Consider the following 26,782-nt stretch of genomic DNA (forward strand, 5'->3'; position numbering starts at 1 on the left):
GCCTGAAACACTCGTCTGTGCTGGTTGAGAAAGGAGGTGGAAGGTCTCACCAGGGTAGGAAAGATGTACTTCTGGTCCTTCTCTTGGAGAAACACTAGCACGTCTGTCATCAGCAGCATCAGCACATCTGGCAGGGGGGCCAAGACGGGGGCGCGGTCAGCATGAGAGGGTCCCAGCAGCGGTTTCCTCTTCCCCGAGGATCAGGCTGGCCCCATCGGGTTACAACTCCTGATCCCCCTCTTCCTGGCCTCTCTTCCCTCTGGTTGCTCCCTCCACCCGTGCAGACCTCGCGCCTCCCCATTCTTACAGCTCAGACTACGAGAGGGGGGAAATGTGTGTGCTATCGGGCAAAACAGCTTCTTAGGCTAGAAGAGACCATCAGGGTTTACCCAACGGCTTCAAAGAAAAACCTCTGTACCCAAGTGATACAGGTTTGGTTTTGTTTTTAAAATATTTTTTTTTATTGATTTCAGAGTGGAAGGAAAAGGGAGAGATAGAAACATCAATGATGAGAATCATTGATCGGCTGCCTCCTGCACAACTCACACTGGGGATCGAGCCCCCAACCCAACCCAGGCATGTGCCCTGACCAGGAATCGAACCGTGACCTCCTGGTTCATAGGTTGACACTCAACCACTGAGCCACGCTGGCCAGGCTATGCAGGTTTCTTAACCTGCAGTCCACAGGCCCCTACAATGTCCACTGCTGGGCTCCAGAAGCTTTGCAAACCTGTGTTTTTCTGGGTGAAAGGGTCCAGAGAATAAAACGAATTCCCAGAGCAGGAGGGGCCCACCCTTTTTCAACCTTTCAGCTCTATGCCTAACACCTAATAACATATGACCTTCTGGAAAGTTGGACCTAAATTCCCCGTGCCCAGCGTACTCCCACTTCTCGTTTTGTGCTGGGCCGGCAGGGGGAATGTTGGGCTCCTTATCCATCTCCCTCACAATTGAGCAATGCCATCCGCTTCCACTCCGGCAGGCCCCCCTTCACGCCCCTCCTCTGCCCCACCTTCTAGGCCCTCAGAGCCTATGAAGTCCTGCACTTTAAGACAGCGGAGAGAACAAAGGTCAAGTCCATAAAACTCAGATGTCACGAAAGCACACACTTGCCTGGCCAGCATGGCTCAGTGGTTGAGCATCGACCTATGAATCAGGAGGTCATGGTTCGATTCCTGGTCAGGGCACAGGCCTAGGTTTCAGGCTCAATCCCCAGAAGGGGGTGGGCAGGAAGAAGCCAATCAATGATTCTCTCTCATCATTGATATTTCCATCTCTCTCTCCTTCTCCCTTCCTCTCTCTAAAATCAATAGAAAATATTTTTAAAATATAGCACACACTCACCCTTTTCCCTTGGAGATCTTATTGAAGTGTGGGCACACAAAAGGGGCAGGCATTTGCTAAATGCTTCACAAATACAGATCTCCAGCCCTAACCGGTTTGGCTCAGTGGACGGAGCGTCGGTCTGCGGACTGAAAGGTCCCAGGTTCGATTCCGGCCAAGGGCATGTACCTTGGTTGAGGGCACATCCCCAGTAGGAGGTGTGCAGGAGGCAGCTGATCAATGTTTCTCTCTCATTGATGTTTCTAACTCTCTATCCCTCTCCCTTCCTCTCTGTAAAAAATTAATAAAATATATTAAAAAAAAAAAAAAAGATCTCCAGTCTTTCTAATTCCAACCCCCTCACCCCAGCGTAGCCTATACCTATTCTTAGCTGCTGCATGGGAGGAATGGGAAGAAGAGAAAGGGGTGAAGGAAAGTGGTTGGTGAAGACTGCAATCCCCAAGCACATGGAGCTAGGCTTGGCCTCAGGCAGCACAAACCAAGGCCTATTACTCTCTTTTCCTGATTTAGGTAGGAAAGACTTGGTCAGTACCACCTGGGGGTAGAGAGCCTGGGAAAGTGTGCCCCACCCCCACACACCCCCTCAGCTCTTTTCTGCCTTCTCCAGTCTGCCCATCCTTTGCTGGGCTCAGTCCCCAGCTGTGTTCCCAAAGCTCCTGCCCATTCTTAGCCCTGGTAGCTGGGAATCCAGTGGATAGAGCCAACTGCCCCAAGCTTATCCTACGGTCCTGGAGTTCCTCTGTCTTCCTCATCAAAACTGATAGCTCTCCGGCACGCGCTCGCAAGGACCAAAGAAACGAATAAATACGGCCCTGGCCGGTTTGGCTCTGTGGATAGAGCGTTGGCCTGCAGACTAAGGGGTCCCAGGTTTGATTCTGGCCAAGGGCACATGCCCGGGTTGTGGGCTCGATCCCCAGTAGGGGGCGTGCAGGAGGCAGCCGGTCAATGATTCTCTCTCATCATTGACATTTCTACCTCTCTCTCCCTCTCCCTTCCTCTCTGAAATCAATAAAAATATATTAAAAATGAATAAATAAATTTTTAAAAAAGAAAAGAAACGAATAAATACTGATAAAGTCCCTGCTTGGTCCGTAAAGTTAAACCCAGAGCGCAGACTTTCGCTGCAACAGAGACCATGCTTATTCCTCCCACCAGGCCTCCCCTGGGTGTAAAGCTGCAGAGAGAGATGTAAGGGCCAAATGCTTCTCCCTCTCCATCTCTGACTGCCCGCGCCTGCTTGGCCTGCGAGGTGACCACTGACCTTTGAAACGGCCGGTCGCAGTCTTCCAGAGCAGGCAACCGTCGTGGATGAGCTTGCGCCGCAGAAGCTCCTCTCGGCCGAAGGGGCCCTTGCCAGGCACCGGTGTCTGGGCCCGAGGGTCCATGCGGTTGTAGATCTCCTGCAGGCGGGCCCCCTTCTCCAGCTCGTGCACATCCTGGTCCACGTGGCACAGCAACTCCTTCACCAGCCCCAGAGCCGCGGTCAGGTCCTTGCGCTCCTCCTCCATCCCTGGCACCGGGTCAGCACGAGGGGGGGCTCAGCGAGCTTCACCCCAGCCTCAGTTCCCTCCGAGTCGCGGCCCCACCTTCAGAGGCTGCCTAGATTCCACCTCTGACTCTATCCCTTCCCTTGGTCCTCCCAAGCCATTTGTTACCCCAAATGGCCCGCCCCCCTCCTCCCCCTGCAGCCCGCCCCCTTCCTCCTCCCCCTGCAGCCCGCCTCTCACCGTGGGAATGCTGCAGGATCCGGTTAATGAGCACCGGGTACTTGGTGATGCGCTGTGTCACCAGCAGGATGCACTCCTGTACCCCATGCCGCTTCAGCACAGCCAGGCGGGTCACTTTCTACAAGGACAGAGGCAGGACTCAGGGCGGGAGCGGGGGCGGGGGCGGGGGGAGGGCAACACGGAGAAGGCTGGACTCGGAGCCTGCGCTCCGGTGCTGGCACGAGCTCGGCCATTGACCTCACGCTGGCTTAGGTGAGTGCGTCTGGAAAATGAGATGTACTGTGAGGACCATCAGACCAAGCAGTGGAAAGCTCCTGCCGTGCTGCCACCGGAGGCTGGCCCACAGGGCTGGTGAACACCTGATCTCCGCGCAGGTGCAGTCCGCCTGCACCCAGGAGTGGGGGAGGCTGGGTTTCGGTCCCGGAGAGGTTTGCTCACCCGGATGAACTGCTGGAAGCGTTTGTCTCGAGCATATAGCTCCTTATAGAGCTTCAAGGCCTTGGTGTGGCGGCTACAGAACTCCGAGTAGGTCTTCCGCATCTGCTCAGCGCTGGGACCTGAGAACTAGAAGTTGGGGGAGCAAGGCTAGATCAGCTTCTCCCCCAAAGCCACACCTTATCCCCTGTATACTCTGGCCTCCAGCCAAACAGGCTGTCTTCCTGCCTCTCCTGTTCTCCCCGGCTCTACCCCCTAGAGTTGGGGGCAAGAAATGCCCTCCCGCCCTGACTGGTTTGGCTCAGTGGATAGAGCGTCGGACTGCGGAGTCAAGGGTCCCAGGTTCGATTCTGGTCAAGGGCATGAACCTTCGTTGCGGGCACATCCCCAGTTTGGGGTGTGTAGGAGGCAGCTGATCGATGTTTCTCTCTCATCGATGTTTCTAACTCTCTATCCCTCTCCCTTCCTCTCTATAAAAAAACAATAAAATATATTTAAAAAAAGAAAAAAAAGAAATGCCCTCCCTAACCCTGGCCAGTATGGCTCAGTTGGTTGAACATCATCCTGTGTACCAAAAGGTCACTGGTTCGATTCCCGGTCAGGGCACATGCCCAGGTTGTGGGTTGAATCCCCGATTGGGGTGAGTATAGGAGGAAACCAATCAATGTTTCTCTCTCACATAGATGTTCTCTCCTCCCTTTCTCTCTCTCTAAAATCAACAAAAACATTTTAAAAAAAGAAAAGAAAAGAAACGCCACTCCAGTCACACCGCCTTTTCTCACCTGGCTAATGAGCAGGTCGCCCAAGCGAGGGATGATGAAGTTCCGGGTGCTGCCGGGGCACAGGGCCTGCCGTCGGCGCTCTAACAACTGGCTGAGGAAGCGTGTGTGGATATCACTGAGCTCGTCCACACAAGGGAACAGGCCCTGGACCACTCCCGGCTCCAGCTGTAGCTCTTCCAGCATCCCCGTGCGAAAGAGGCGGGTCATGATCTTCAGCGTCCGCACGTGGTGCAGCTCCGTCTGGATCAGCTCTGTGTGGACAATAGGACATCTGGCCTCTACCTTGGCGTGGCCACAATTGGTGGGACCTCGGTTGGGAACCTCAGAGCGCTACGTGAGGTTTGCAAGGCCCCTTCCAGGTCAACACTCTGCATTAGTATGATCGTAGGTCATTTTCTCATCGTTTTTTGTCTTTATGATTGTCATCTGAAGTCGTAAGCTGCTTTAGGGCAAGGACCATGTATTTGTCTACGTGTCTAGGTTTCCCACCGTCCCTAGCATGGTAATGGGCATGAAACAGGCCCAGAGTACAGACTAAGAATTGACGAGAATGAAGGGATAAAGACAGAGCCTTGGAGACCAACAGTCCCTCGTGGCAATCTGTGGGGTGCCAGGCAGGGTCTTGGAGACCAAGGGGGTCAGAGGGAGGGATCTTGAGAGGTGGGGACTGGCAGAAGGACACCAACAGACAGGACCTAGTGAAGGCGGAGGAGTCTCGGGGTGGTCTGGGCTCACCATAGATGACATCCTGTTGCTTCATCACCTCCTTTTTATGCTGCTGCAGGAAGCTGCTATCCACAGCCAGGCTCCAGGAATCGGCTGCAAAGTCCTTCTCGTCCATCTCAAAGTCACTCATCAGCTCATTGTAGATGACCTCTGCACCTGGACATCGGTGGAGGCAGCAACTCAGAGCCAATCCCCGAGGTGCTGGGCCCTTCTCTGGACCCCCTCCGGCTCTGCCATTCTGGGCCTGCCCACCAGCCCCTCCTCTCCGGGTGTCCCCAGGCCCCGCATGGTCACCTTCGTCGATGAGGGACTCCACCGATAGGGTTCGGTTCCGCATGTTGAGGGAGTCTGTGGACTGGGAGAGGATCCGGCGCAGGCCCAGTGGAGACTCATCGTTGAAGTGTCTGAGGGAAGTGCGGGTTGGCTGCATCACTCCAACGCCGGGAAGAGAGCCCTTCCCAGGCGCGGAGCCGAAGCCGGGACCCGCGAGGCAGTCACCCCCAGGGCTCCTTACCTGTCTGACTAATTATGAACCCAGGCGTGGCAAGGACCTCTCGCCCGCTGGTCCCCACTGCCACCTTCTCTGCCTACCCGGCTCCCCTTCCCCCAGCAGAGGCTCACCCAGCGATGTTGGTTGTGGAAACACTCTTGGCTAACGACAAGGAGGAGCGGCCTCGGCGGGAGCCCAGCAGGGACTGCCGGAAGCTGTCGGAGGGGTAGATGGCGGAGCTCGGCCGCTCCCGCGTGGTGGCTGCGGAGGGGACACCGAGCAGGCAGCCGTCAAACATACGCGGTGCCTGCCCAGGAACCAGGCCTCCCAGGCTCCTCCACGGAAAGGCAGGCCTCCTCTCCCGCCCACTCTAATCGAAGGAAGATGCTAACAGCGATGCTGCCTTACATTTGTGCAATACTTTTCACACACAAAGAGCTTTTCTTGTCTCAACCCTTCCCCTCACCATGCCTATGAGCAAGCTGGAGCTCAGAAAGGGTCTCAGCCTTGTCCAGGGTGACTCAGCCAGTGGATGAGCAGGGACTCACACCTGACTAAGCACCGTGCTCTTCCTGTTCCACCAGTGCGGTCTGAACGGGCACTTGGCCGCTGCCACCAACACCCAAGGGCAGCGTAAATAATAACCATAACAGTACGGGTGTGAGCAGGTTCAGAGGGCCAGCCACCCCACGCCCTCACGCCCCTGGGGTTCTTCTGTCCTGCCCCTAAGCCTGAGAGTCTGCACATCTCACCATCTGCTTCCAATTAAGGGGAGAAAGGTGCTGCGCCAGGGAACACATTCGAGGGGAGCAGCAGAGCCCGTGACCTGCAAGGCCTGGGGCCCAGGGGCCCCTGGGGGCTCCTGCACCCCCTCACTACTCACTCTTACTGCGGAGTGACACAGACTGCAAGGCAGTGTTGTTCTTCAGCAGGGCCGCTTTCTGTTGCTGTGGGACAGAGGGTGAGAGAGAGACACCAAGGACAGCTGTCACCCAGGCGTCACCCCCATAGCACAGGGCAGGAGCTGGGCAGCTGGCCCCCTCGGGAGAAAGCTGGCAGGACGGCTACCATCCTCAGGGTGGCTGAGCCCAGTGCCGGGGAGGTATGTCTATAGCAATAGGCTGGCCCGCTCAGGCCTGAGGTCTGAGGTGAAGGGTCTGGGCTGCCCCACGGTGAGGAGAGGGGTGGAGGAACACAGGGGAGGGGATGAATGAAAAAGGCATGAGGGCACCGCACACTCGCTACCCTCTCCCCCAGCCCTCGGCCCTCCCTGCCATCTCACCTTCTGCTTGACCTTGGTACAGTTGGCGAGGGTGTCTTTACAGCGGTTGTGGATAGTCACATTGCAGGCTGGGAGGGTGGGGTAAAGAGGGTGAAGGGAGGGCTGGGTGGTTCAGGAGGGGGCACACCCCTATGCCGACGCCCATCTCCCCTTGGCCACACAGTCTCAGAGACTGTCCTCCCTTCCCAGGCTTCTCAACCATCGCCACACCCCAGCCCCTCTCCTCCCGCCTCCTCCTTCCTTCAAGCAGGAAATTAATTTAGGGGCACAGGTGTTGACCACAACTAAGTAATCAGGGCAGCAGGCTCAAAGGTGACCTGAGGGGTGGACTAGAGGGAGGAAGGGGTTACTGGCTGCCAGATGAGTTCAAGAAGCACAAAGGTGGTTGAGAACGACAGATGGAAGAGAAGACGCCCACGGAAGCGAAGATGGCACAGGAGCATCTGGGAAGGGGACTAGGGGCCAAGGGGAGAAAGGAACATGCCCTGAGCATCTCGTCAGTGTCCCCGATTTACGTGGTCCTAACAACCCTTTGTGGCAGACTCAGTTCTCCTTGTTTTCCAGATGGGGAACCTGGCCTAACGAGGCTAGATCACCTGCCAGAGGTCATATAGCTAGAGGTAGAGCCGGGATTTCAACTCCGGTGTGCCTGAGCCTTCCACGGAACCACACGCCTACCCATGAACTCTGCCCAGGCCTACGCAGGGTGAGGGCCAGTGGACCCAGTGGTAGAGTGGGGCTGGGCCCAGCCCTGCCCTCCCTCCACTGCTTGCCTCTGCACTGCTCAGCTCTGCAGGCTCTGCCTCCAGTCAATCTGCCTTCTTCCAGGCCCAGGATCCTGTTCCCTAACTGAGGCGAACCTACAGCGCTCACACTCCATCTGCTTCTCCCCATCACCCACCCCACACACCTGGCCGTGGGGTAGAAGAGGCGAGGAAAGGAAGAACAGCCCGGCCCAGCACTGGAACCACGGCTGTCCCTTTCCCCCCCGACATGCCCTCAGCCCTTGTTCCTCTCCAGCTTCCCCTCCTCCATCCAACAACACCGGAAATTCTGCTAACTCCTTCAGACAATACCCAGCACCACGCTCACTTCCACAAATACAAGGCAAGCAGGGTGGGGCAGGGGGGCAGACAGAAGTGGGGGCAGGGGCTGCCCCCACCCCCCAGGAGCTCCCTTCTCCTATATCCCTCGCACCCAGTGTCTCTGGAGCGAACCTCCGCTTTCCACCTGCTCTCAAAATAGCACTTGCAGGCTGCCCGCCTCACCAGTTCCCCTGGCAACAAGCTCGGGATTGGGAATTCTGTCAGGTCTCTAGAGGGATTCAGGTTGGGGTTCCCTCCTCATCCTCATCACTCCAAGCAGAGCATCGAGGAAACAGTGGTCCTTCCTGGGGTCCCTTCCCCAGTTCCTTAGGGATTTAGGGCTACAGCCGTTGTCCCACTCGCCAGCAGCAGGCCCCCATACCTCAGGCCTGCTCTGATCACAAGCAGCTCTTTGCCATAAATTGGGGGTGGGGGGTGGAACGAGGCAGGAGCCCTCTGCATAGGCATTTTGGAGAAGGAAGAATCATACTTCCTAAGTGCAGGCTGCCTTCAGATGTAGGTGAAGGTCAGGACGTCTAACCCTCACCCCCCAAAACACACACATCCTTGCCGCGTGCCCTCTCTCCACCGTGTAGTCAGTCAGACCAGAATGTGCGACAGAGGGTCCCAAGCCCGTCTTCTGCTTCAAGCTGCAGACATTTCAGGCCCCACCCACAGTCGATAGAAAGGGAGTGGCCAGCGGCCCCCGGAGTCCTGAACGTCCAGTTCTGCCCAGAAGATAGGCAGAGCCAGCTGCAAGTTCAGTAGCTTGCCACCAAGCTCCTCTCGCCTGCCCCCGCCTGCCCTCACATGCATTCCTGCTCCTGCTCCAATCAGTTCCCCAGCTGTTCAGGGAGCCGGGGACACCCAGAGGATGACAGCTGCACTGGGAGCCATCCTGGTTCCCCCCCCCCCCCTCCAGATAGTCCTGCTTGTGCCACAGTCCGACTGCCACCACCCCTCGGTGGGAGGAAAGGGAGCAAGCATCTGGCCCTGGCATTTGGACCCAGCTGGGGCTCTGAGTGGAGAGTGACCCCTATGGATCCAGAGCAGAAAGGACAGATGGGAAGATGAGAGTCGGAGTGACATTCAGGGTCCAACTTACTTGGGCAGATGAGGGCCTCCTTGGCTGTGATGCTCTTGTTACAGGCATAGCACATGGTCATGCCCGAAACGGAGATGGTGGTGAAGAGGTGCCCGTTGGTATAGCGGGCATCCTTGGCTTCCTTCATCTTCTCCTTTTCCCGGGCCTGTGGAAGGGGTGAGAGAAACACTCAGGGAGGCTGGAAAACGCCGGAGTGCCGGCAGAGTCCAGAGAGACGGGCCGGGGAGGAGTCCTGCCTAGGGATGCCGGAGAGACACCAGCGCCTACAGCAGAGCCTGCTGCAGCTCTCAGGCCAGCCCCGGGGACGGCTGGCCCTGACCGACCTGGCCCCTGCGGCTCGGCTGCCTCCGGTTGCCACTCATCTCCCTGGTCTAGCCCTCGGCGTCCTCACTCCACCTTCCAGCCCTAGCTCCGCTCGCCCCCGAGCTGCTGAGCTCTTCTCTGTGCCAGAGGAATATGCGCAGAGAGGAGGGGAGAGCAGGCGAAGCAGAGGATGCCAGCTCACCAGCGCTTTCAGATCTATGGGAGTTAGCTCCTCTTATAACCATGACAACCGGTGTTGGAGTCACTGTCTCTGTGGCAGTCACAGTGGGGGTGAGGGGGGCCTTATTACGTTGGCTGAAGGGGGGCAGAATGCCTCCACTGCTACCCCCAACCCAGAGTCAGGGTCCCAAACCTCTGACTTCCACACACACTCAAGCCAAGTCCACGAGGCCCGGGGGCAGGAGGCAGCGTTCTCCTCCGCTAACCCTGAGGTGGGAGGAGCCTGCTTTTGGCCTTGGGTCACTCCTCCTCTCGCTCTAAGTGGGGAGGGGCGGGGCAGGGGGGGGGGGGGGGACTCGGCTGGCTAGGTGTCGTTCTTGGCAGGAAGTCTCTCCTGCGGTCTAACTTTTATCCTTCTCATACAACCCTCCAAAACCTAGGATGGCTCCCTCTCCTCCTCCTCCCCCAGTTAGTCTCTCCTATCCGAGGAAGTTCCTTCTGACATCTACCCTCCATCCTCCAGCTGTCACATCAGTTCTTCCGGCTCTGGGCTGCCCTGAGATGGGGCACACTGTGAGCCCTCCCTCAAAACCTCAGAGGCTGGCTGTTCCCATCTCTGCTCTCTCCTCCCACTCCCCTCTGACCTCTGGACCCCTTTTCTGACCCCCTCTGAGCTTCCTGAAAGCCTGAGAAGGGGAGGAGATGGGATACCATCCTTCCCGCCTGCTCCAGGGCCTCCTGCAGCAGCCACTCTCGGAGGAAGTAGAACAGGAACAGCCGCTAGGACCACCCTCTGCTTCCTAGCCCCTCAGAACCCAGTGGATCATTTGCTGAAGCCGAGGGTATGAGCCCTGAGGTGGAGGACGGTGGTGGGGGCCCTGGGACAGAGAATCAGAGCTCAGGGGAGAGCCCTCCGGCTGGACCTCAGGCCCAAGCCTGAGTCCAGTCACTCCCAGCTCCTGCCACACTAGCAGTTAAGAGGTGGGGGAGGGGCAGAGACACCCTGGTCTGGTGCTTAGGGTAGAAAAGGGAAGTGTGGCCGGGCTGAGTCAACACCACAGGGGCCAGAGGGCACCGGGCCACAATGCCCTAGCATGTGTCCAGACTTCCTGGAGGCCCGGATCCTTCTCTCTCCTGCCTCCCTTCAGAGCTCCAGGTTTGTCAGATGGGCAGAGACCAGAGGTCTTAAGGTCACTTCCTACCCAGGTCTTCCATTTTCCTTTGCTCCTCTCCTCTCCTCCTCCTCTTTTTTCCCTTCCTGTCTCCTAGTCTCCTTTCCATCCATACTGCCCCCCCTTTCCACCTAGGCCTGGTGAAGGAAGCTGGCCAGCCTCTAACTCTAGCCTCCAATGTTCCAGGCCTCCCTTTCTTTATTCTGGTACCACCTACCTGGACCACTAGAACATTCTCCCTTCGGTCTAACCTCCATCTGCCTGCTCTATGGAAGATAAAACCCTGCTCTGAATAACAACCTTCTAGGACCTCCACGACCAAGTCCGAATCTCTTTCTCACTGTCATACACTCCGTTCTCTCCTCCTCTCCTGCCCGCCCAGGCTTCTCTACGACACAAGGAAAAAGTCCTGCACTTACTATGTTTGACTTAAAAGCGAGCAAACAATATTGAATGTCGATTATAACTGAAATATTTTTCATAAAAGCAAGCAAAAAAAATAAATATCAATGTAATAATCATATTAAAAAGAGCAATATGTCTAAATCAAGGTCAGTTCCAGAACAGACAATGGTACAGATCGGCCCTAATGATGCTTCCGCTCTCCCTCCCCTCAACAGAGTGCCCTCCACTCTTACGCCTCCAGGAGCAGTCACCTGGGAAGGAGGTGGAAGGAGGAGGGAGAGGACTGGGGCTGCCAGAGAATGGGGTCTCTAGTGGCCCACCCTCTCTGGCATCGATGCCCCATAGACAACCCAGGTACTCTGTGCCCAGGCTTCCTTCTTGAGCTCCCAATACTCACCCTCTCTCCAAGTGACCCCCTCTCTAGGTGGGCCAGCAGCGGGCAGCAGCCACAGCAACAGCACATCCCAACATGGGCACTGCCCAGCAGCAAGCCACCCTGGCACTGCCTAGCGCTATTGTCCCGGAGGCAGAATCTGCCCGCCCCTGGACTTAGGCTGGTGAGGATAGGAGGACACAGGGCCTGCTCACCAGGGTGCCTGCTCCAGAGAGGAGCGAATGGTGGGTTTGGTTCTTTGTCCTACTCTTTTCCAGGTATTCTTACTATAACCACATTGGTCTCCCTTTATCCACCTCCCAGCAGGACAGCCCTTCACCTCCACACCCCATTCTGTCCACCAAGAAAAGGGCCCACTCCTCCATAATCTACAACACCCACCACCGTTCCTGCTTGATCCAATGCTCTGCGGCCCCGTATCTAGAGTCATTCTTTCTCATAAACCCACCTGGGAAGTCTCTCTTGCTACACAGCCTTCATCTACTGCTACATCAAGGATAAAGTGAACAAAGCACCTGGCACAATGGCTGGTATACAACAGGCACTCAATACATGTTGGGAAAGAAGGAAAGAAAGGAAGGATAGATGGACACCAAGACAAAGGGTCCCAGCAGCACCCTCACCCCTGCTCTAGGGTCCCTCATTCCTTGTCAGAGGTTCAAAGCCTTCAGTCTCCTCTCCTCATTCCTCCTTTTCTCTCTTCCTGGAGGGTTCCCAGCTCTTCTCTCCTTTTATTTCCTTTGAGCTTAGACCTAGAGGCCAGAAGGCCCACCCAACCCTTCCTTCATTGTCATCCAGATCTCAGTCACTTCGTGGGGGAGAAAAGACGAGGTGAATAGCAGAGGGTATTGTGGCTGGTTGCCCAAAAACTCAAAGGCAGCAGCTGTCTCCCCACTTCTCTGTCTCCCAGGCTGAGAGACGAGGAAAACAGTAACGTCCATGAAGGACAAGGCAATGCCAAAGCCTGGACCTTGGTTTCCTGTGCTCCCAGCGGGCAGCAGGGGCTGGCTGGAGCCTCTCCAAGGCAAAGCCTAAGCTCTCAGCTGTCCTTGCTCCTCCGTCGGGGTATCCAAACCAAGGGTTCTGGGGGAGTCACGTGGTACTCAGAATCGCCTCTGCTCCAGCTGCAAGTGGCTGCAGCCCCTTCCCCAAGATGGTGAGGCCTCTGTCCAGGCCCGCTGTATGGTGACCCTGGAGGATTCCACTGGGATTGGAGTCATCTGTGGCTCAGTCCCTAGCCAGCAAGGGTGCAGAGTCATGGGCTGTGAAGGGCAAGTGAGTCATGGGAATGAGCTATAGGGTTGGGAAATGAGACAGAGGGTTCCTGGCCATGGGACTGAGAAGAGAGCTTGGGATGGTCTCAGCCAGGCTCTGTCCCTTTGTGACTTTCCAGGGACAAGATAAAGGAGGCCGAGGAGAAGGCAGCTAACTGAAATACTAACGCCAAAGCCAGACACATAACACAAAAAGATACCACTGCGTACACAAAGGCACTTAATAAATGCTTGCTTGATGAATGAGGATGAAACACTGGACAATGGGGGTGGGCACATTGGTGAAGCCAAAGAGGGGTGCTAAGGGTCATTGGGAATAAAATCCAGCTAGAGATCCTGAGACCCAGACATCCTGGACCCCAGCCTGCCCCCCACCCAGCCACACCTGTCGGGTCAGAGAGAGAAACCAGCAGAGGGAGGGGGAGTGATGCAGACAGACGGGCATTTGTGAGGCGAACAATAGCTGTGCCAGGACTCCCTGCCCTCCTGGCACAGGGCAGGCTGGTGGAGCTGGGAGGGGGCAGCTGCTGCCTGCAGGTCCCCTCCCCCAAGGAGATATAAACAAACTCAGAAAGGTCCAGACAGCTCCTCTCAGTCATTTCTCTTATCAGCCCCAGGAACCCTAACCAATCTGCTCACACAAGCTCCTGGGCAATACTTCAAACCAGAGACTGAAGCTAAGGACGGAAAAGCTTCCTCAAGTCCAGAGTACGAGCCCCCTACTTTGGTGACCACCATTCAAAGCAGTAAACCAGAGCATCTGGGGAAAGACAGACAGACAGATGCATACATAGACCCCAACACAGGCCATGTACATGCATGGGATTCAGACATTCTGATCTGCCCCTTCCCTGATTCCAAGGTCAGGGATCCAGGAAAGCCAGAGGGACAGAGAGCAGAGCCCTCTTAAAACCCCTTGGTCAGCCCAGCAGGTTCTTCTCTAGGCTCATCCAACTCCCCTGCTGTCCTGTGACTTCCCTAAGCTTTCCGCTCCCTTCCCCCATCCTCGCACCTCCCCTCCCCCTCAGCTCTTTCCCTAACCTAGAATCTTTTCCTACGCCCCCAAAAGCTTCCGCCTCCTGGGGATCCCCAACTCTTCAACATTCCCCCAAAACTGCCACCCCTCTCAGCCCCCTCCTGGGCTCACCCAGCCTTCCTCTGCGGCTCCACTCCTGCACACAAAGCCAGCCACCTCTCCATTATTCAGGACAAAGAAACAGCCTTTCTCCTTTCTCCCCACTCCACCTGGCCGCCACACTCCAATGCTGGGGTCCTAGAGATTCCAAGGAGACCCCCTCCAGGCTCCACAGCCATCCCTGGATCTCTGGACCCTGCTTGACCCTAAGCAGGAAAAGACCCTTTGTTCTGTGAGAGGCATGCAGGTAGAAAGGTTAGGGTTTGGGGGAGGAGAAGAGGAAGGGGGGGTGCTAAAGTGAGAAAGGAGACCTCTGGGTTTGGGGCCTGTGGAGGTAGGAAGTAGAGCAGAGAGAATTGAGGGGGTGGAGGGCCGAAGTCAGCCTGAAAGAATAAAAATGGACTGGAGAGGAAAAAAGAAGCATGGGGAGGGGAAGCCACAGAAAGACTGCGAGAGTGAGAAGCAAAAAGGGCAGGTTTGACTTAAATTTCTCCTACAACCACGAGGTCCCAGGGAGCAAGGAAAGGAATGGGGGGTGGGGGGAGAGGAGGGTCAGGGTTTAGCTTTGAGCTATTCCCCAAATGGGTAGCAGGAGAGACCATCTTCCTCAAATAATTTCATTTCCACAGGCCCCTCTCTACTTCCCACCACTGTATAAAAAGAAAAGAGACAGCTGGCGTGCTTGGGGGAGGGGGGAGAGGGGATCCAGGGTTTGTTGGCTAAGAACCAACTCCCCCCTTCTGTAACCACAGCTTTCCGGAGGTGGCCCTCCTCTTCCGACCAGCCCAAACCGACAAGTTCCAGTGGCCTCTTTGCCCTCAAAAATCCACCCACTCAGCCCCCCACACCCCACCCTCCAGCCAGATTCCCAACACCCCCCACCATGGCCACCCCAGGATAGAAAGAGCCAAGCTTCTAGATTCCCAGGTCCCCCTCCCCACCAACAAACAGCCCGCATGAGGACCCAGGTATCTGCCCCCCAGCTCCTCCCAATAATGGAAAGAGGACCCCCAGTATCTATCCTCCCAGAAGTCCTCCCTGTACCCCCTCTCCCCCATGGCTTTCCTTTTTAGGGCGGAACCAAATTTCCGTGGTTTCAAAAAGCTCTCCACCCCCCTTGGCTCTCCTCCAGGGTCTCAGCTCAAACGGTTGAAAAATAAACAGACTTTCAGAGCAGGGGCCTGGCCTGGCACAGGCCACCCCACCGTTCACCGCACGTCAGCCACCTCTCCCAGCCCTCAGTTTGTCTTAGGCCCTACTCAGCTCCCCAGTGGTCTTCCTGTTAGCAGACTCTTATCTCAACCCGATAAGGAGAAGTTCCAGGATGGAATCTTTCCCAACTTAGCCTCAAGACAGGTAGGCGAGCGAGGAGCCAGGAGTGGGTGGGTTTCCACCGTCCTTGCGGGCTCCAGAGGGGGACTGCTTCCTTGCCTGAAGAGGGGGCAGAGGGGGAGTGATCAGCAGAGGGTGGGAGCCTGGGGCAGGGCCCTGGGGTCCTGGGGTGGGAGAGAAGCCAAAGATTAAACCAGTTTTGGGCTGCAGCCTGGCCTTTCTGAGAAGGGCTCCCGTGTGGGTACCCTGCTCAGCTGGGAGGTGCTGTCTGCAGGCAGCCCCTTCCTCCTAGCTCCCCCTTCTCCATCTGCAAGTCAGCTTCATCACTTCCCGGGGTCTGGCTGTGCAGAGGTCCTGGCCTTTGGGAGTGGGCCTGGGTACAAAGACAGGGATAAAGGCTACTTGGAAAGGAGTGGCCAAGACCTCATGATGGAGGTCGGGGAGAGGATAATTATACACCCAGACTCGTTAAATGGTTGGTAAACATCCCCAGACGAAGAAATAAAAGAGCTGGGAGAGGGGGGGTGAGGGACAAAGGGGGCACCGTGCCCAGTGGGTCAGTGGAAGGGTTTCAGGTTGCGAGAACGAGGAGTTTGGAAGCTGGTGGGGCACACAGGGACAGGGGGCCCTGCGGGGACAGGGGTGTTCAGGGCCCCTAAGGAGGGAGGCCAGGATCCCGGCTACACAAAGACCTCTGCTCCCTTCACCTGAGCGAGACCAATAGCGGGGAAATCCGCAGCCCCCGACCCCGGCCCCCCTCCCCCCGGAGAGAACTGAATCACAGCTGGAAAGTCCATTTGCGAGGAGGAGCTGACTTTTGTCTGGGAGGGAGGCGTTAGAGGTGCCGGCGGGAGGAAGCCGGGAAACCACCCCCTCCCACCCCTTCCCGCCCCCTCGGCCCGCCGATGGCGGGACAAAGGGGGCACAGCCGAGCCGGCGACCGCGGGGTGTGGGGACGCCGAGAGCACGGCGGCGGGAGCCAGGCGGAGGGGGTGCCACCAGCTCTCGCCACCCCCACCCTGATGCACCCCTCCTCCCGCTCTGTCCCTTACCCGAGTAACTTTCTTTCGTGAGGCCCCAGCACCCGCTGGATCGGATCGGAGGCCACCGACACCTGGCCCGCGCTCTCCCCAGACCCGGCGGGGAGGTGGAGGTGGAGCAAGGTCTGTCCCCGGCCCCCACCCCCTCCCCATTTATCCCAGCTACTCAGTCCCCACCCACCCAGCCCGCCCCCTGCCCGGTGGATGCTCCCCGATTTCGGTGTGGGGAGACCGGGGGAGGGGGTGCGCCTGTGGGCGGGGGCTGAGGGGTGCCCTGGGGACAGGGGTGGAGGGGAGGGGTCGCCAAGCCCACCTTGCTCGCCAGCTCTTTGCTCCGGTCGATCCGCGCCCGCGTGAGGGATTCGATCCGAGACATAATCCCCCGATGAGGGGGGGCCAGAGGGACACTTGGGGGCCCCGGCGTCCAGCTATTGTGGGGGTGGCGGGGGACGGGCTGCCCCGCACGCGTAGCTCAGGGGACAGGAAGTCGGACTCCCCTCGCAGCACCGGCGCCAGTTCCTCAAACCGGAGTCTCCACCCCCCCGCCCAGGCGCAGGAAGGGGGAGGCGGGGCAGAGCAGGGCGGGTGCCCCCGGCACCAACTGCTGGGTCTGGGCCGGGGCAGCGCAGAGCCGTGATCGCGTTTCCACGGACAAGTGGAGGGTCCCCTCCAGCGCCTGGAGCGGCCTGGAGCCCCAGGGATCGGCCTCTGAGCTCTCGTCTTCCAAAGAGCCACCCCTCCCTGCCCAGCCCAGCCCTGCCCAGCCCCGCAGCCCAGTCCCAGCCCAGATTCTCCGCCCTCCATCCTCCCGGCTGCAGGACTCAGAGACCCGCAGGCCGGAGGGTTCCAGCGCCCCCCGGTCCCCAGGGAACCGGCCACCGGCTCCTTCCCGGCCGGCCCTCGGCCCTTCAAAGCAAACAGGCCGGAGATGACAGGCTCCCCTGACAATTGGGGGTCGGGGTGGAGAGAGGGCGGGGGAGTCGAAGGGGAACTGGAGTCTGGGTGTTTGGAAGGCGTGAAGGAGACATTCACCTCCGGAGGACAGAGGGGAGCGGGAGAATTCTTCTGCAAGCTCCACCCCTCTGCGGCCTTCTGACCGCACTCTGTCCATTCACCTCCCCTCCTGCCTCCGCCCCTGCCAAATACTTGAGGGTGGAGAGGAATTCACTACCTGAACGCTAAGAAGCTAAGGAAGTCCTTTCTGGTGTCTAGTTCTCACTGTTGCAAGTGAGGCCAGACCCAGAAGACCAGAAACCAGCCTGTGCCAGTCAGGGGCAGCTGGGGTATGGCCAGTCTCTCCATGAGAAGGGGGATGGGGCGCCAGCCCGGGAGGCACCCTCCACCTTTGGTGAGCTTCCTGCTACTGGGAAAGTTCCTCCTCCACTCGCTAGCTACACCCACTCACGGTGCAGCTCATTTCTGCCTCCCAGGGTCTCCCACCTCTGGAGAAACCAGAAGCATGGGATGCCCTGAGACAGAGCATCCCCTGTTTGCAGAGGCTTGACCAGTTTTGGTCCCAAAAGGTGTCGGGAAGGAGGGAGGAAGCCCAAAATAGTGGCAGACTGAGCCAACCCAGACTGAGCGGCTCCCAGGACCTGCTCGCTGGGCAGTAGGGCAGGCTGCAGGTCTCAAGTCCAACTCAGCACTCTTGTAGGTGCCAATTTTAGCTGCTGCCACTATTTTGGGCTCCACTGCCTCACCACTGGCTGAGCTGGTTGGGCTCCTCACTCACAGCACCACCCCCACAGTGCTCCTCTGGCTTCCCCTCCTGCCTAGCAACTCCTTCACCTCCTTCTTCACCCATTCCCCTGTTAGGATCCTTATATAGCAAAGACCAGAAAAAAGGAGAAGGAACCATGCCTGTTCTAGACTGAAGACAAAGCAGAAAGGACTTCTCCAGGGCCAGGAGAGAAGCTGATTCCTCCAGGAGCGCAGCTACGGGGGCGACCTCCTGAAAGGCCCTAGGAACTCCCCCAAACCAGTAATCCAGAGGCTCCCAGGCTCAGAACCCCGGATTTACTTACCCCCACCCCAGTGGGCAGTCAAGGCTGAAGAATGTACTAAATTTAGCCCAGTCGGCATGGCTCAGTGGTTGAACATCAGCCTATGAACCAGGAGGTCACGTTCCATTCCCGGTCAGGGCACATGCCTGGGCTGCAGGCTTGATCCTCAGTGTGGAGTGCAGGAGGCAGCCGATCAATGATTTTTCTCTCATCATTGATGTTTCTATCTCTCTCCTCCTCCTCTCCCTTCATCTCTGAAATCAATAAAAAATATTTTACAAATAAATAAATAAAAGTGGCCGAAGCCGGTTTGGCTCAGTGGATAGAGCGTCGGCCTGCGGACTGAGGGGTCCCGGGTTCGATTCCGGTCAAGGGCATGTGCCTGGGTTGCCGGCACATCCCCAGTGGGAGATGTGCAGGAGGCAGCTGATCGATGTTTCTCTCTCATTGATGTTTCTAGCTCTCTATCTCTCTCCCTTCCTCTCTGTAAAAAATCAATAAAATATATTTAGAAAAAATAAATAAATAAATAAATGAAAGTGGCCACTACCTTCTTTAGCTCATTTAATTTCACAGGTGTGTCCTCCACATTTCATGGGTAGGAAGACCATCTAGAGAAGAACCTGGTTGTTAGAGTCCGAGTCATGGATCCTCAGGGATACCTGGGCCCAAGCACTCCAGTGCCCAGGAGGAAGCTTGCTTTTCTTATTATTACTCTGGACCTTGTGCATTCTGGGAAGGATCGTTAAGACATAACTGACTCCAGTGGCCATCCATCAGAAGATGGAAGAAGGAGGGAAGAAAGGGGATAAACTGTTATGTTAGCTTTACGGACAAGCAGAGGCAATTTAGGCTCTAAATTATCTTGCCTGAGAAATGGAGATTAAAATATTTATCTTTCCCAGGATGTTATAAGAATGAAATAAGATGACCTCTGGAAAAGCGTTTTGTCAGCCCTACAATGCTAGTCAAATAGGAAGGAATAAGCCACTTCCTTCTCTCACTGCTTCACTGAGCCGCTCTCCAGCCCCACCCCTGGTGTTTACCTCCTCACAGCCCCTTATCCTGAGCTGGGAGGAAGGGGGAGAAGAGATTCGGTGAAAGACACACACATTCATGAGGGTGGAAGGAAGATGGACCAGAGGACAGGGCGGGAAACAGGACCACAGGACCAGAGGCCGCGTGAGGTAAGGCCACGTGGGACAATGTCTTGACTTACTCTGACGCTTTCCTGCTGCCTGTCTGGACTCCAAAGTCTCTGCCCACATTCCCCTTCACCGGGTTACTCAACCCGTGGCCAAACTGTTAGGTCAAGAGTGGGCAAAACAACTGCAGGGAAAGAGGGTGGTTCTGCCAGCGACTCTCAAGCCCTGAACTGAGCCACAGCGCCTGTGGGAAGATGGGACTCAGACCCAAGGCCTCATGTTGGCTTTGTTCTTTAAAGAGCTCTGCTCCCCCGTAGAGAGGACAGGCCTCACTGCCCTGCCTCCCTCCCCTCCCCCCAGCTTTAGGATCCCCTCCCCGCCCGCCTGCTCCTCCTCTTCTCAGATTACTTGGTCTCAAGCCCTCAACTCCCCACTTTGGCCAGTAGTGAGAAGGTGCTGACCACCTGGCTTTGTCTCTGCCTCCCCTGTCCACTCAGAGGAAGGGGAATCTTGGCTAAAAGGCAGGCAGAGGAGAGGGCCCTGGCTCTGTGGGTGGGGCCAGAAGGAGCCTGGACAACCTTCCTAGGGGAGACTCCTCTGATTCTTCCAAGTGGATAGATGATGGCTGCTCTGGGTGTCTCTCAATGCTCAGGAGCCACCTTGAGGCGGAAAGTACATGTATAATTGGGGAGGCCACCAGAAGAAAAGGGTGGGGGCTCAGAAAATGAAGAAAGTGGATACAAATTCGAATAGCAGGCAGAGCTCCCAGCTTCACCAGAGCCCAGAGGTTGGTAATAGGAAAGAGAGCAATGTGCCGGCACCTGCCCAGGGTTAGAACTGCACATGGCCTTCCACGGTGATGTGCACCTGCTTCCCAAATCATCTACCTTCCTGGCTGCCTCTTTGCCTATAGTCTAACTTCAACTCCTGCTGCTGCCGTATCCACCTATAAAATTATGAATTTTAAAACATTTCATAGCCAAAACAGGTTTGGCTCAGTGGATAGAGCATCGACCTGCGGACTGAAAGGTCCCAGGTTCGATTCCGGTCAAGGGCATGTACCTTGGTTGCGGGCACATCCCCAGTAGGGGGTGTGCAGGAGGCAGCTGATCGATGTTTCTCTCTCATCGATGTTTCTAACTATCTCTCTCCCTTCCTCTCTGTAAAAAATCAATAAAATATATTTAAAAAAATAAAAATAAAAAAATAAAACATTTCATAAATGCTAATATTCTACGAAGAAGTAAAGAGTAGCCCTAGCTGGATTGGCTCAGTGGATAGAGCATCAGCCTGCAGACTGAAGGGTCCTGGGTTCGATTCTGGTCAAGGGCACGTGCCCAGATTGGGGACTCGAGCCCCCGTGGGGTGTGTGCAGGATGCAGCCAATCAATGATTCTCTCTCATCCTTGATGTTTCTATCTCTCCCCCTCTCCCTTCCTCTCTGAAATCAATAAAAATATATTTTAAAAAATGAAGTACAGTGTTGCTGTAACTATTATTATTATGCCCAATGGTTATGGTTTCTGCTGCCCACCTCTTAGCTATGGGAGGCCTAAAGGAAAGGAGGGCTAGTCCACCCTGCAGCTGCTGAGGCTCTTGTCTCGTCCAGCTGTCCACAGCTGGCTGCTAAGCTGCAGGCACGGGGAAAACAGAGGGAAGGCGGTTTACTGGACCGCAGGAGGAGGGCTGGGAGAGGCAGCATGTGTTCCCTTAACACTTGGACATTGCCCCGGGTCTCTGTCTACCAGGGGTGGGGAGGAAGGGAGCTGGAGAGGCAGCGGGTCCCAGGCCGCCTACTTCCCCAGCTGACTCTTACCTTGGCCTTGCCGGTCATGCCCCAGAGGAAGCTGAAGGTTCGTCGCAGGGAGGAGCCTACCCAGGTGTCCGAACCGCGTTCCAGTTGGCTACAGCTGCAGAAAGAGAAGGAAGAGGTGAAAAGATACTCCCAGAGAGATGGTGGATGGAGGTGCCATGATATGGAGAAAGAGAGTGGAGATATGAGGGGAAAGACGCAGAAAAAGGGTGAGGAAGATAAAGGAAGGACTCAGAGAGAAAGACACTCCCCACCCCCACCTCCTAGGACTTCCTGGGTGTGAAGGGCTAGTTTTCCAGGCCCCTCTATTTATGAGGAAAAGGCCAGGCTCCTCCCAGATAAATGCAGACACCCCCCTACTTCATCCAGGCCCAATCTTCTCTCTCAGGCTGCTCCCAGCAGAAGCGATATGGGGTGGGAGCTCTCTGGGGGGGCATTTTCCCCTCCTAAAACAAGAGCCCTGTGTAGGACCCCCTCCGCTGTTTGGAAAGGGCCTCTAGGCCTAAAGCCAGTAAGGGCTGAATTTCCTGGGATTTCATCAGCCCCATCCCATGAGCTAATCCCAAAGCCAGAGCCAGGAGGATGTGTCAGCTAGAGATTTTGGGACCGCAAATCAGAGCCTGACATCTTAAAGGGCCCATGACTAGCTCTCACACCCGCCCTGTCTTAGAGGGCTGACCCACTCCAACCAGGCTTCAGCTGCAGGCGCCAAATAAACAGGTGCTGATTTTGCATGCTTATTGACACGGCCGATGAACTCGCCCAGCCTTCGCCCCGATTCCTGAACTATGCCTTCAGCCTCTGCCCTCCCCCCTGGGGGTTCTCCTTAGAGCCACTGCCCATTGGTCCATTACCTGAGCCATCAAAGCTGATTCATTCGTGGTTCTCCCTCGCTGTCTCTCCCTAAGACTGTCCAACAGCCCGTCTGCCCGCTCACCTTTCTGGCACTGGCAACTAGCAACTCTCTCCTTTATTTAACCGACACCCTGTCGTCTGAATACTCCTTTTCTTTCTTTAATTTCTTCCCCATCCCATGGGCTACCAGAACCTGCCGGAGCCTTCCCTGGGTCCATTCTATGCGGCTCAGGGAGGGAGGTATTTGGAGGTCTTGGATCAGAAATGTTAAGGGGAGCATGTTTAGGAAGCGTTGCCCCTCCCCCGTCTAGGCCTTTGAAGGGCTCCAGATCTCCCCAAACTTACCTCTGGCTGAAGTTAGCAGCAGAGGACTGGGATAAATTTCCTGCCAACACAAAAGGAGACGAGAAGTGTCCAGCTGAAGCCAGACAAAGGCGTCCAGGGCTGCCTCCCCCACCCCCTCCACCTGGATCAGGTTCCCAAGCTGCAGGTGCATGTGATGCCACTCCTGAGGGCGAGCTCTGGGGAGTAGGGAGGGAGGGCGGGGTCTGAGCAGAGCTGGAGAACTTGGGAGCCAGGGAAACAGGGCGCCAGGGTTACGTGGAGAAGGGGGCGGAGGACCCCGTGTCTCCCTCATGTTTCTGGTGAATGGGGAGGACAGCGGTTTCACAGTGAGCTCCCAATGCCTCGTCTTGAGGACAAGGTGCATTGCAGTTAACTGTCCTCCATCTCTGGCGATAAGGGAGGCTGGAGAGCCTCGGGTGTCCTATGTTCTCCTTCACTGGAAGGAGAGTGTCAGAATGCCAGAGTCCTGAATTCAAATCTCTCATTGCAATAAAGGCATTTTGAAGTTTCCAAATTAGAGTTAGATATAACCCAGGATATATCTGAACCCTCAATAGCTCACCCTGAGGAGCGGTGGTGAGACAGGCAGGGGGAGCTACCACTGCTTTGCTCCCCACTTTGACTCACCGGCTGGATCTGAGCCACTCCAGAAGCAATTGATGCCACTCATGGAGACAGATTTCGACAGCATGCCGGTGGCTGAGTGGTCCAAAGGGCCAGCAGATGGATGACAGGAACCCTGACCCTAGAATCACATCAAGAATGCTCACACAAAGGTTAGGCTTCGTCCATCTCCCCTACTCCCCATTTTTCACTTTCCCGCACAACACGGCCCATCTTCAGGGCCTCAAGCCTTTCACCCTCTCCCCCATCACAATCCATATCTGGGATATTCCATTGAAATAACGGGGAAGTTCTTCTGCTAGTTACTAGTCACCACGGTGCAACTCAAGCCCAGGCTTCCTTAATATAGAAAGTGTCTTAGAAAAGATTTACCCTGAATGGTTTCCAGAGATGACAAACTCAACCTATGGAGGCCAGACATGTAAGGAGAAAAACTGAGGTCATCTGGGTTTAAGACCATAAGGAATAAAAATATTTATAAACCACACGCCCAACCATTAGAAAATACCTTTATCCCAAGCCTACTTGGGGCATCACAAAACTGACCAAATATCAGGCCATAAGGCAAATTTTAATAATTTCAAATAGCCTGTGTCATTGAAATCATAGGAAGCAACCCAGAAGTCCCTTTCCAGTAGATTGGATAAAGAATCTTTGATAGCCCGGCCAGTGTGGCTCAGTGGTTGAGCATCGACCTATGAACCAGGACGTCACGGTTCAATTCCTCGTCAGGGCACATGCTCCGGTTGCAGGTTCGAGCCCCAGTGTGGGGTGTGCAGGAGGCAGTCGATCAATGATTCTCTTGCAACATTGATGTTTCTATCTCTCTCTCCTTCTCCCTTCCTCTCTGAAATCAATAAAAATATTTTTTAAAAGTAAACATGCACCCTGGGAGAAAATATTCACAATACACATATCTGACAAAAGACTCAAATCCAGAATATGTGAGGGACTTTTACAAATCAGTAAGAAAAAGACAAGCTGGTGTTTGCAGCCCGTGCTCTCTAGCATCAATGCAGCATCTCACTCACAGAATTCCGTCCCAACGAGAAGGGGGTAAGTACAGCGGTCTCTATAGCAAGGCTCCCACAAAGTAGACTGCCCACAAATTGCCCCTACGTAGTAGAGCAACTGGCTACCAAAGCCACTCCGAAGGGTGCGCCCTCTACTGGAGGGGTGAAGAGACCTCGTCGTTACAGGCCCGGTTCTGTGGCACTTCCTTAAATATTAGATGTTATTGGACGTCCACTGCACTTCTGATTTGCAAACGTTCCCGTCCAGCCTCTGATGCGAGGAATTGCTCAGGACTTCAAACATGCGCGCTCCCAGAGCGCAGCCATTGGTGCTTTGCAGGAGGCAAGTGAGGCCTATCTGGTTGGCCTTTCTGAAGACACCAATCGTGTGCTATCCATGCCAAACGCGTAACCATTATGCCCAAACAGCCAGCTGGCACGCCGCATACGTGGAGCACGAGCTTAAGAATCCACTGTGATGGCAAGCATTTCATTCTTTTATGATGATGGTGATTTCATAGTAATGTGCTTCATAACGGCAAAGAATGGAAATTATCCAAATGTCCATCAACAGAAGAATGAAATGAAAACGAATGGACTATAACTTTTTGCAACACAGGGATAAAAACTAGAAACAGAATGTTGAATGAAAATTATAGAACAATGTGTATACTATAACATCATTGTTTTCAAATTCAGAAGCAAGAAAAAATAATGTAATATTAGGGGATGCATATATTTGTGTTAAAACTATTTTAAAAATCAAATGAATGATAAAGAAAAATCAAGATAGTGGTTGCCTCTATGGGAGCCAAGGGAATAAGAAAGGAAGACATAAGTAAAGATAAATGTATTGGTGATGTTCTGGCTCTTCAGAGGGGTGGTTGATTTATTGGGCATTCATTTTTAAATATTATATTTAAAAGACAAATGACCCAGCCAGTGTAGCTCAGTGGTTGAGCGTCGACCTATGAGCCAGGAGGTTACTGTTCAGTTCCTGGTCAGGGCACATGCCCGGGTTGCAGGCTCAATCCCCTGTGTGGGGTGTGCATTAGGCAGCTGATCAATGATTCTCTCTCATCATTGATGTTTCTCTCTCTCTCTTCCTCTTTGAAATCAATAAAAATATATTTAAAAAATAATTTAAAATAAAAGATAAATGAAAAAATACCAGAGAGAGTATTAGCAACTCTGGAAAACTGGAGAGCACAGGTCCCATTTAAGGACGTCTGCATTTTTAAAAGTGGAAGCACCATGCTGGCCAAACAAAATAAATCTTGGAGCTAGACCTGGCTCATGGGCCCTCAGTCTGCAAGCCCCAGTCTAGCTTAAGGAGTCTCAGACTTTTGGTCTGTGGACTTCGGTGAAGAACTTATACTCACCTGCTATTGCAGGAAGAAACAAAAAGACCCCAAACATATAGAGAAGGAGAAATATAAGGGGATGGCTTAAAGACTAGATGGAGAGAGGAGGGGAATCGGAGCAGGAAGGCGGAGAAAAACACTAGAAAAACATTGCCACCACTGGCCTCTGTATCCAATGGGGGAAAGAAGAAGACATATCGTACCAATAAGGGGCGAAGTGGGCAGGAGAAGAGAAAGGCGGGAGAGAGGGAAAGCAGTCTGAAGGGAATGGAGCAGAGAAGAGGAAAAAAAAACGGTTATTTCTCACGCTCATCCTGTAGGCCAGCCTCTGTACCGGGCACTTTGACAACTTTTTGTCATCTAAGAATCACACCTTTAAAAGGTCGTTTTTATGATCCTGATTTTCAGGAAGATGAAATAAAGTGTTCAGCTGGTAAATGAAGGATCTAGGAGTCAGTTTGGTTCGGAAACCCCGTTCTTTCTACGTTACCAGATTGACATGGAGGCAAGGAAGGCATGCAGGGTGCTGTGGAGAAAAGCGGGCGAGCGGGGAGCTGGGGCCTGCTGCTCCCCTGATAGGCTGTCACATGCAACAGCTCCCTTCTCTCAGCCTCTCCCACACCACAGGCACCGGAGGAGGAGGCTGGGGTTGGGCCCCTTCGCCAGCTGGAGGAAGAGCTGGGAGGGAGGCAGCCTCTTGGTCACCGGGCTTGAGACACTTCTGTGAGGCTGACCAAGTGGGGCCTCTACAGCCCCGGTGTACCCTCGGTGGTCTGTGGGTCCTGGTTTGAGATCCCCGAGTTGTGTTCCCTTAAGCCAGAAGACTGGGCAATCTCTCTATTTCTCACTTAATGATCTTCTGATTATCTTGCGGGAGAACTCTTGTCTCTCAGGCTACCAGAGACCTAGTCTCCTCCCACAAATAATAGGTCCAGCTTCAAATCGGAGAAGCGGTTCTAACAATTAGGGGGACAGGGGCCTTTTAATGAGAGAGGAACAGAGGTTCCTACATGGACACAGAGACCCAGACCCAGCAAGGAAGGAACAGAGAGTCTCAGAGCAACGAGACAGAGGCAGGCGACCAAGAGCGGGGTACTCGGCATGCAGACGCAGGGAGCAGACAGAGGGGTACAGACAAGAGACTCAGAGTCAGTCAGATGGAGTGATGCCTGGGCAGCTGGCAGAACAGAGGAGGCACAGAGTGATGGCTGGAAAGGCCAGGGGCAGGAAGGGGAGGGGCTCCCTGGGGATGTGTCTGTCCATACCACACTGGAAGGCTGGCCACCTTGGTGCTGCGGTTCCAGAGAAGTGCCCAGGTCCTCTTGGCTCTGCAGTAAGGGAGTCTCCTGGGCCCCAGCGCATCCCGAAGCCTGCAGTTTGCTCCTGAAACACACATGGCCACCACTGCC

General features: G+C 55.1%; 1 protein-coding gene across 6 annotated transcripts in view; it reads right to left on the bottom strand.

The window, feature by feature from the left end:
• Window positions 1-26,782, bottom strand: part of ARHGEF2 (Rho/Rac guanine nucleotide exchange factor 2) — a 45,809-nt gene that overhangs the window by 9,042 nt on the left and 9,985 nt on the right. For 2 of the 6 annotated variants that reach the window (XM_070396994.1, XM_070396993.1), the window contains exons 3-17: window positions 26,639-26,756; window positions 23,000-23,117; window positions 22,373-22,412; window positions 21,176-21,269; window positions 8,977-9,121; window positions 6,787-6,854; window positions 6,388-6,451; window positions 5,636-5,765; window positions 5,309-5,418; window positions 5,024-5,170; window positions 4,289-4,539; window positions 3,510-3,635; window positions 3,072-3,189; window positions 2,606-2,854; window positions 51-127 (exon numbers count right to left, since the gene is read on the bottom strand). In XM_070396994.1, coding sequence (XP_070253095.1) covers window positions 51-127; window positions 2,606-2,854; window positions 3,072-3,189; window positions 3,510-3,635; window positions 4,289-4,539; window positions 5,024-5,170; window positions 5,309-5,418; window positions 5,636-5,765; window positions 6,388-6,451; window positions 6,787-6,854; window positions 8,977-9,121; window positions 21,176-21,269; window positions 22,373-22,412; window positions 23,000-23,117; window positions 26,639-26,756 — 1,855 coding nt within the window. Of the gene's footprint in view, window positions 1-50; window positions 128-2,605; window positions 2,855-3,071; window positions 3,190-3,509; window positions 3,636-4,288; window positions 4,540-5,023; window positions 5,171-5,308; window positions 5,419-5,635; window positions 5,766-6,387; window positions 6,452-6,786; window positions 6,855-8,976; window positions 9,122-9,299; window positions 9,446-16,223; window positions 16,292-16,524; window positions 16,748-21,175; window positions 21,270-21,432; window positions 21,670-22,372; window positions 22,413-22,999; window positions 23,118-26,638; window positions 26,757-26,782 lie in introns of those variants that run through there. The other 4 variants (XM_070396997.1, XM_070396995.1, XM_070396998.1 and 1 more) reach the window with 4 other exon arrangements.

This window comes from Myotis yumanensis, unplaced genomic scaffold, assembly GCF_028538775.1.
Source record: "Myotis yumanensis isolate MYYU_CA2020_CCGP unplaced genomic scaffold, mMyoYum1.0.hap1 SCAF_17, whole genome shotgun sequence".
Lineage (NCBI taxonomy): Eukaryota > Metazoa > Chordata > Mammalia > Chiroptera > Vespertilionidae > Myotis > Myotis yumanensis.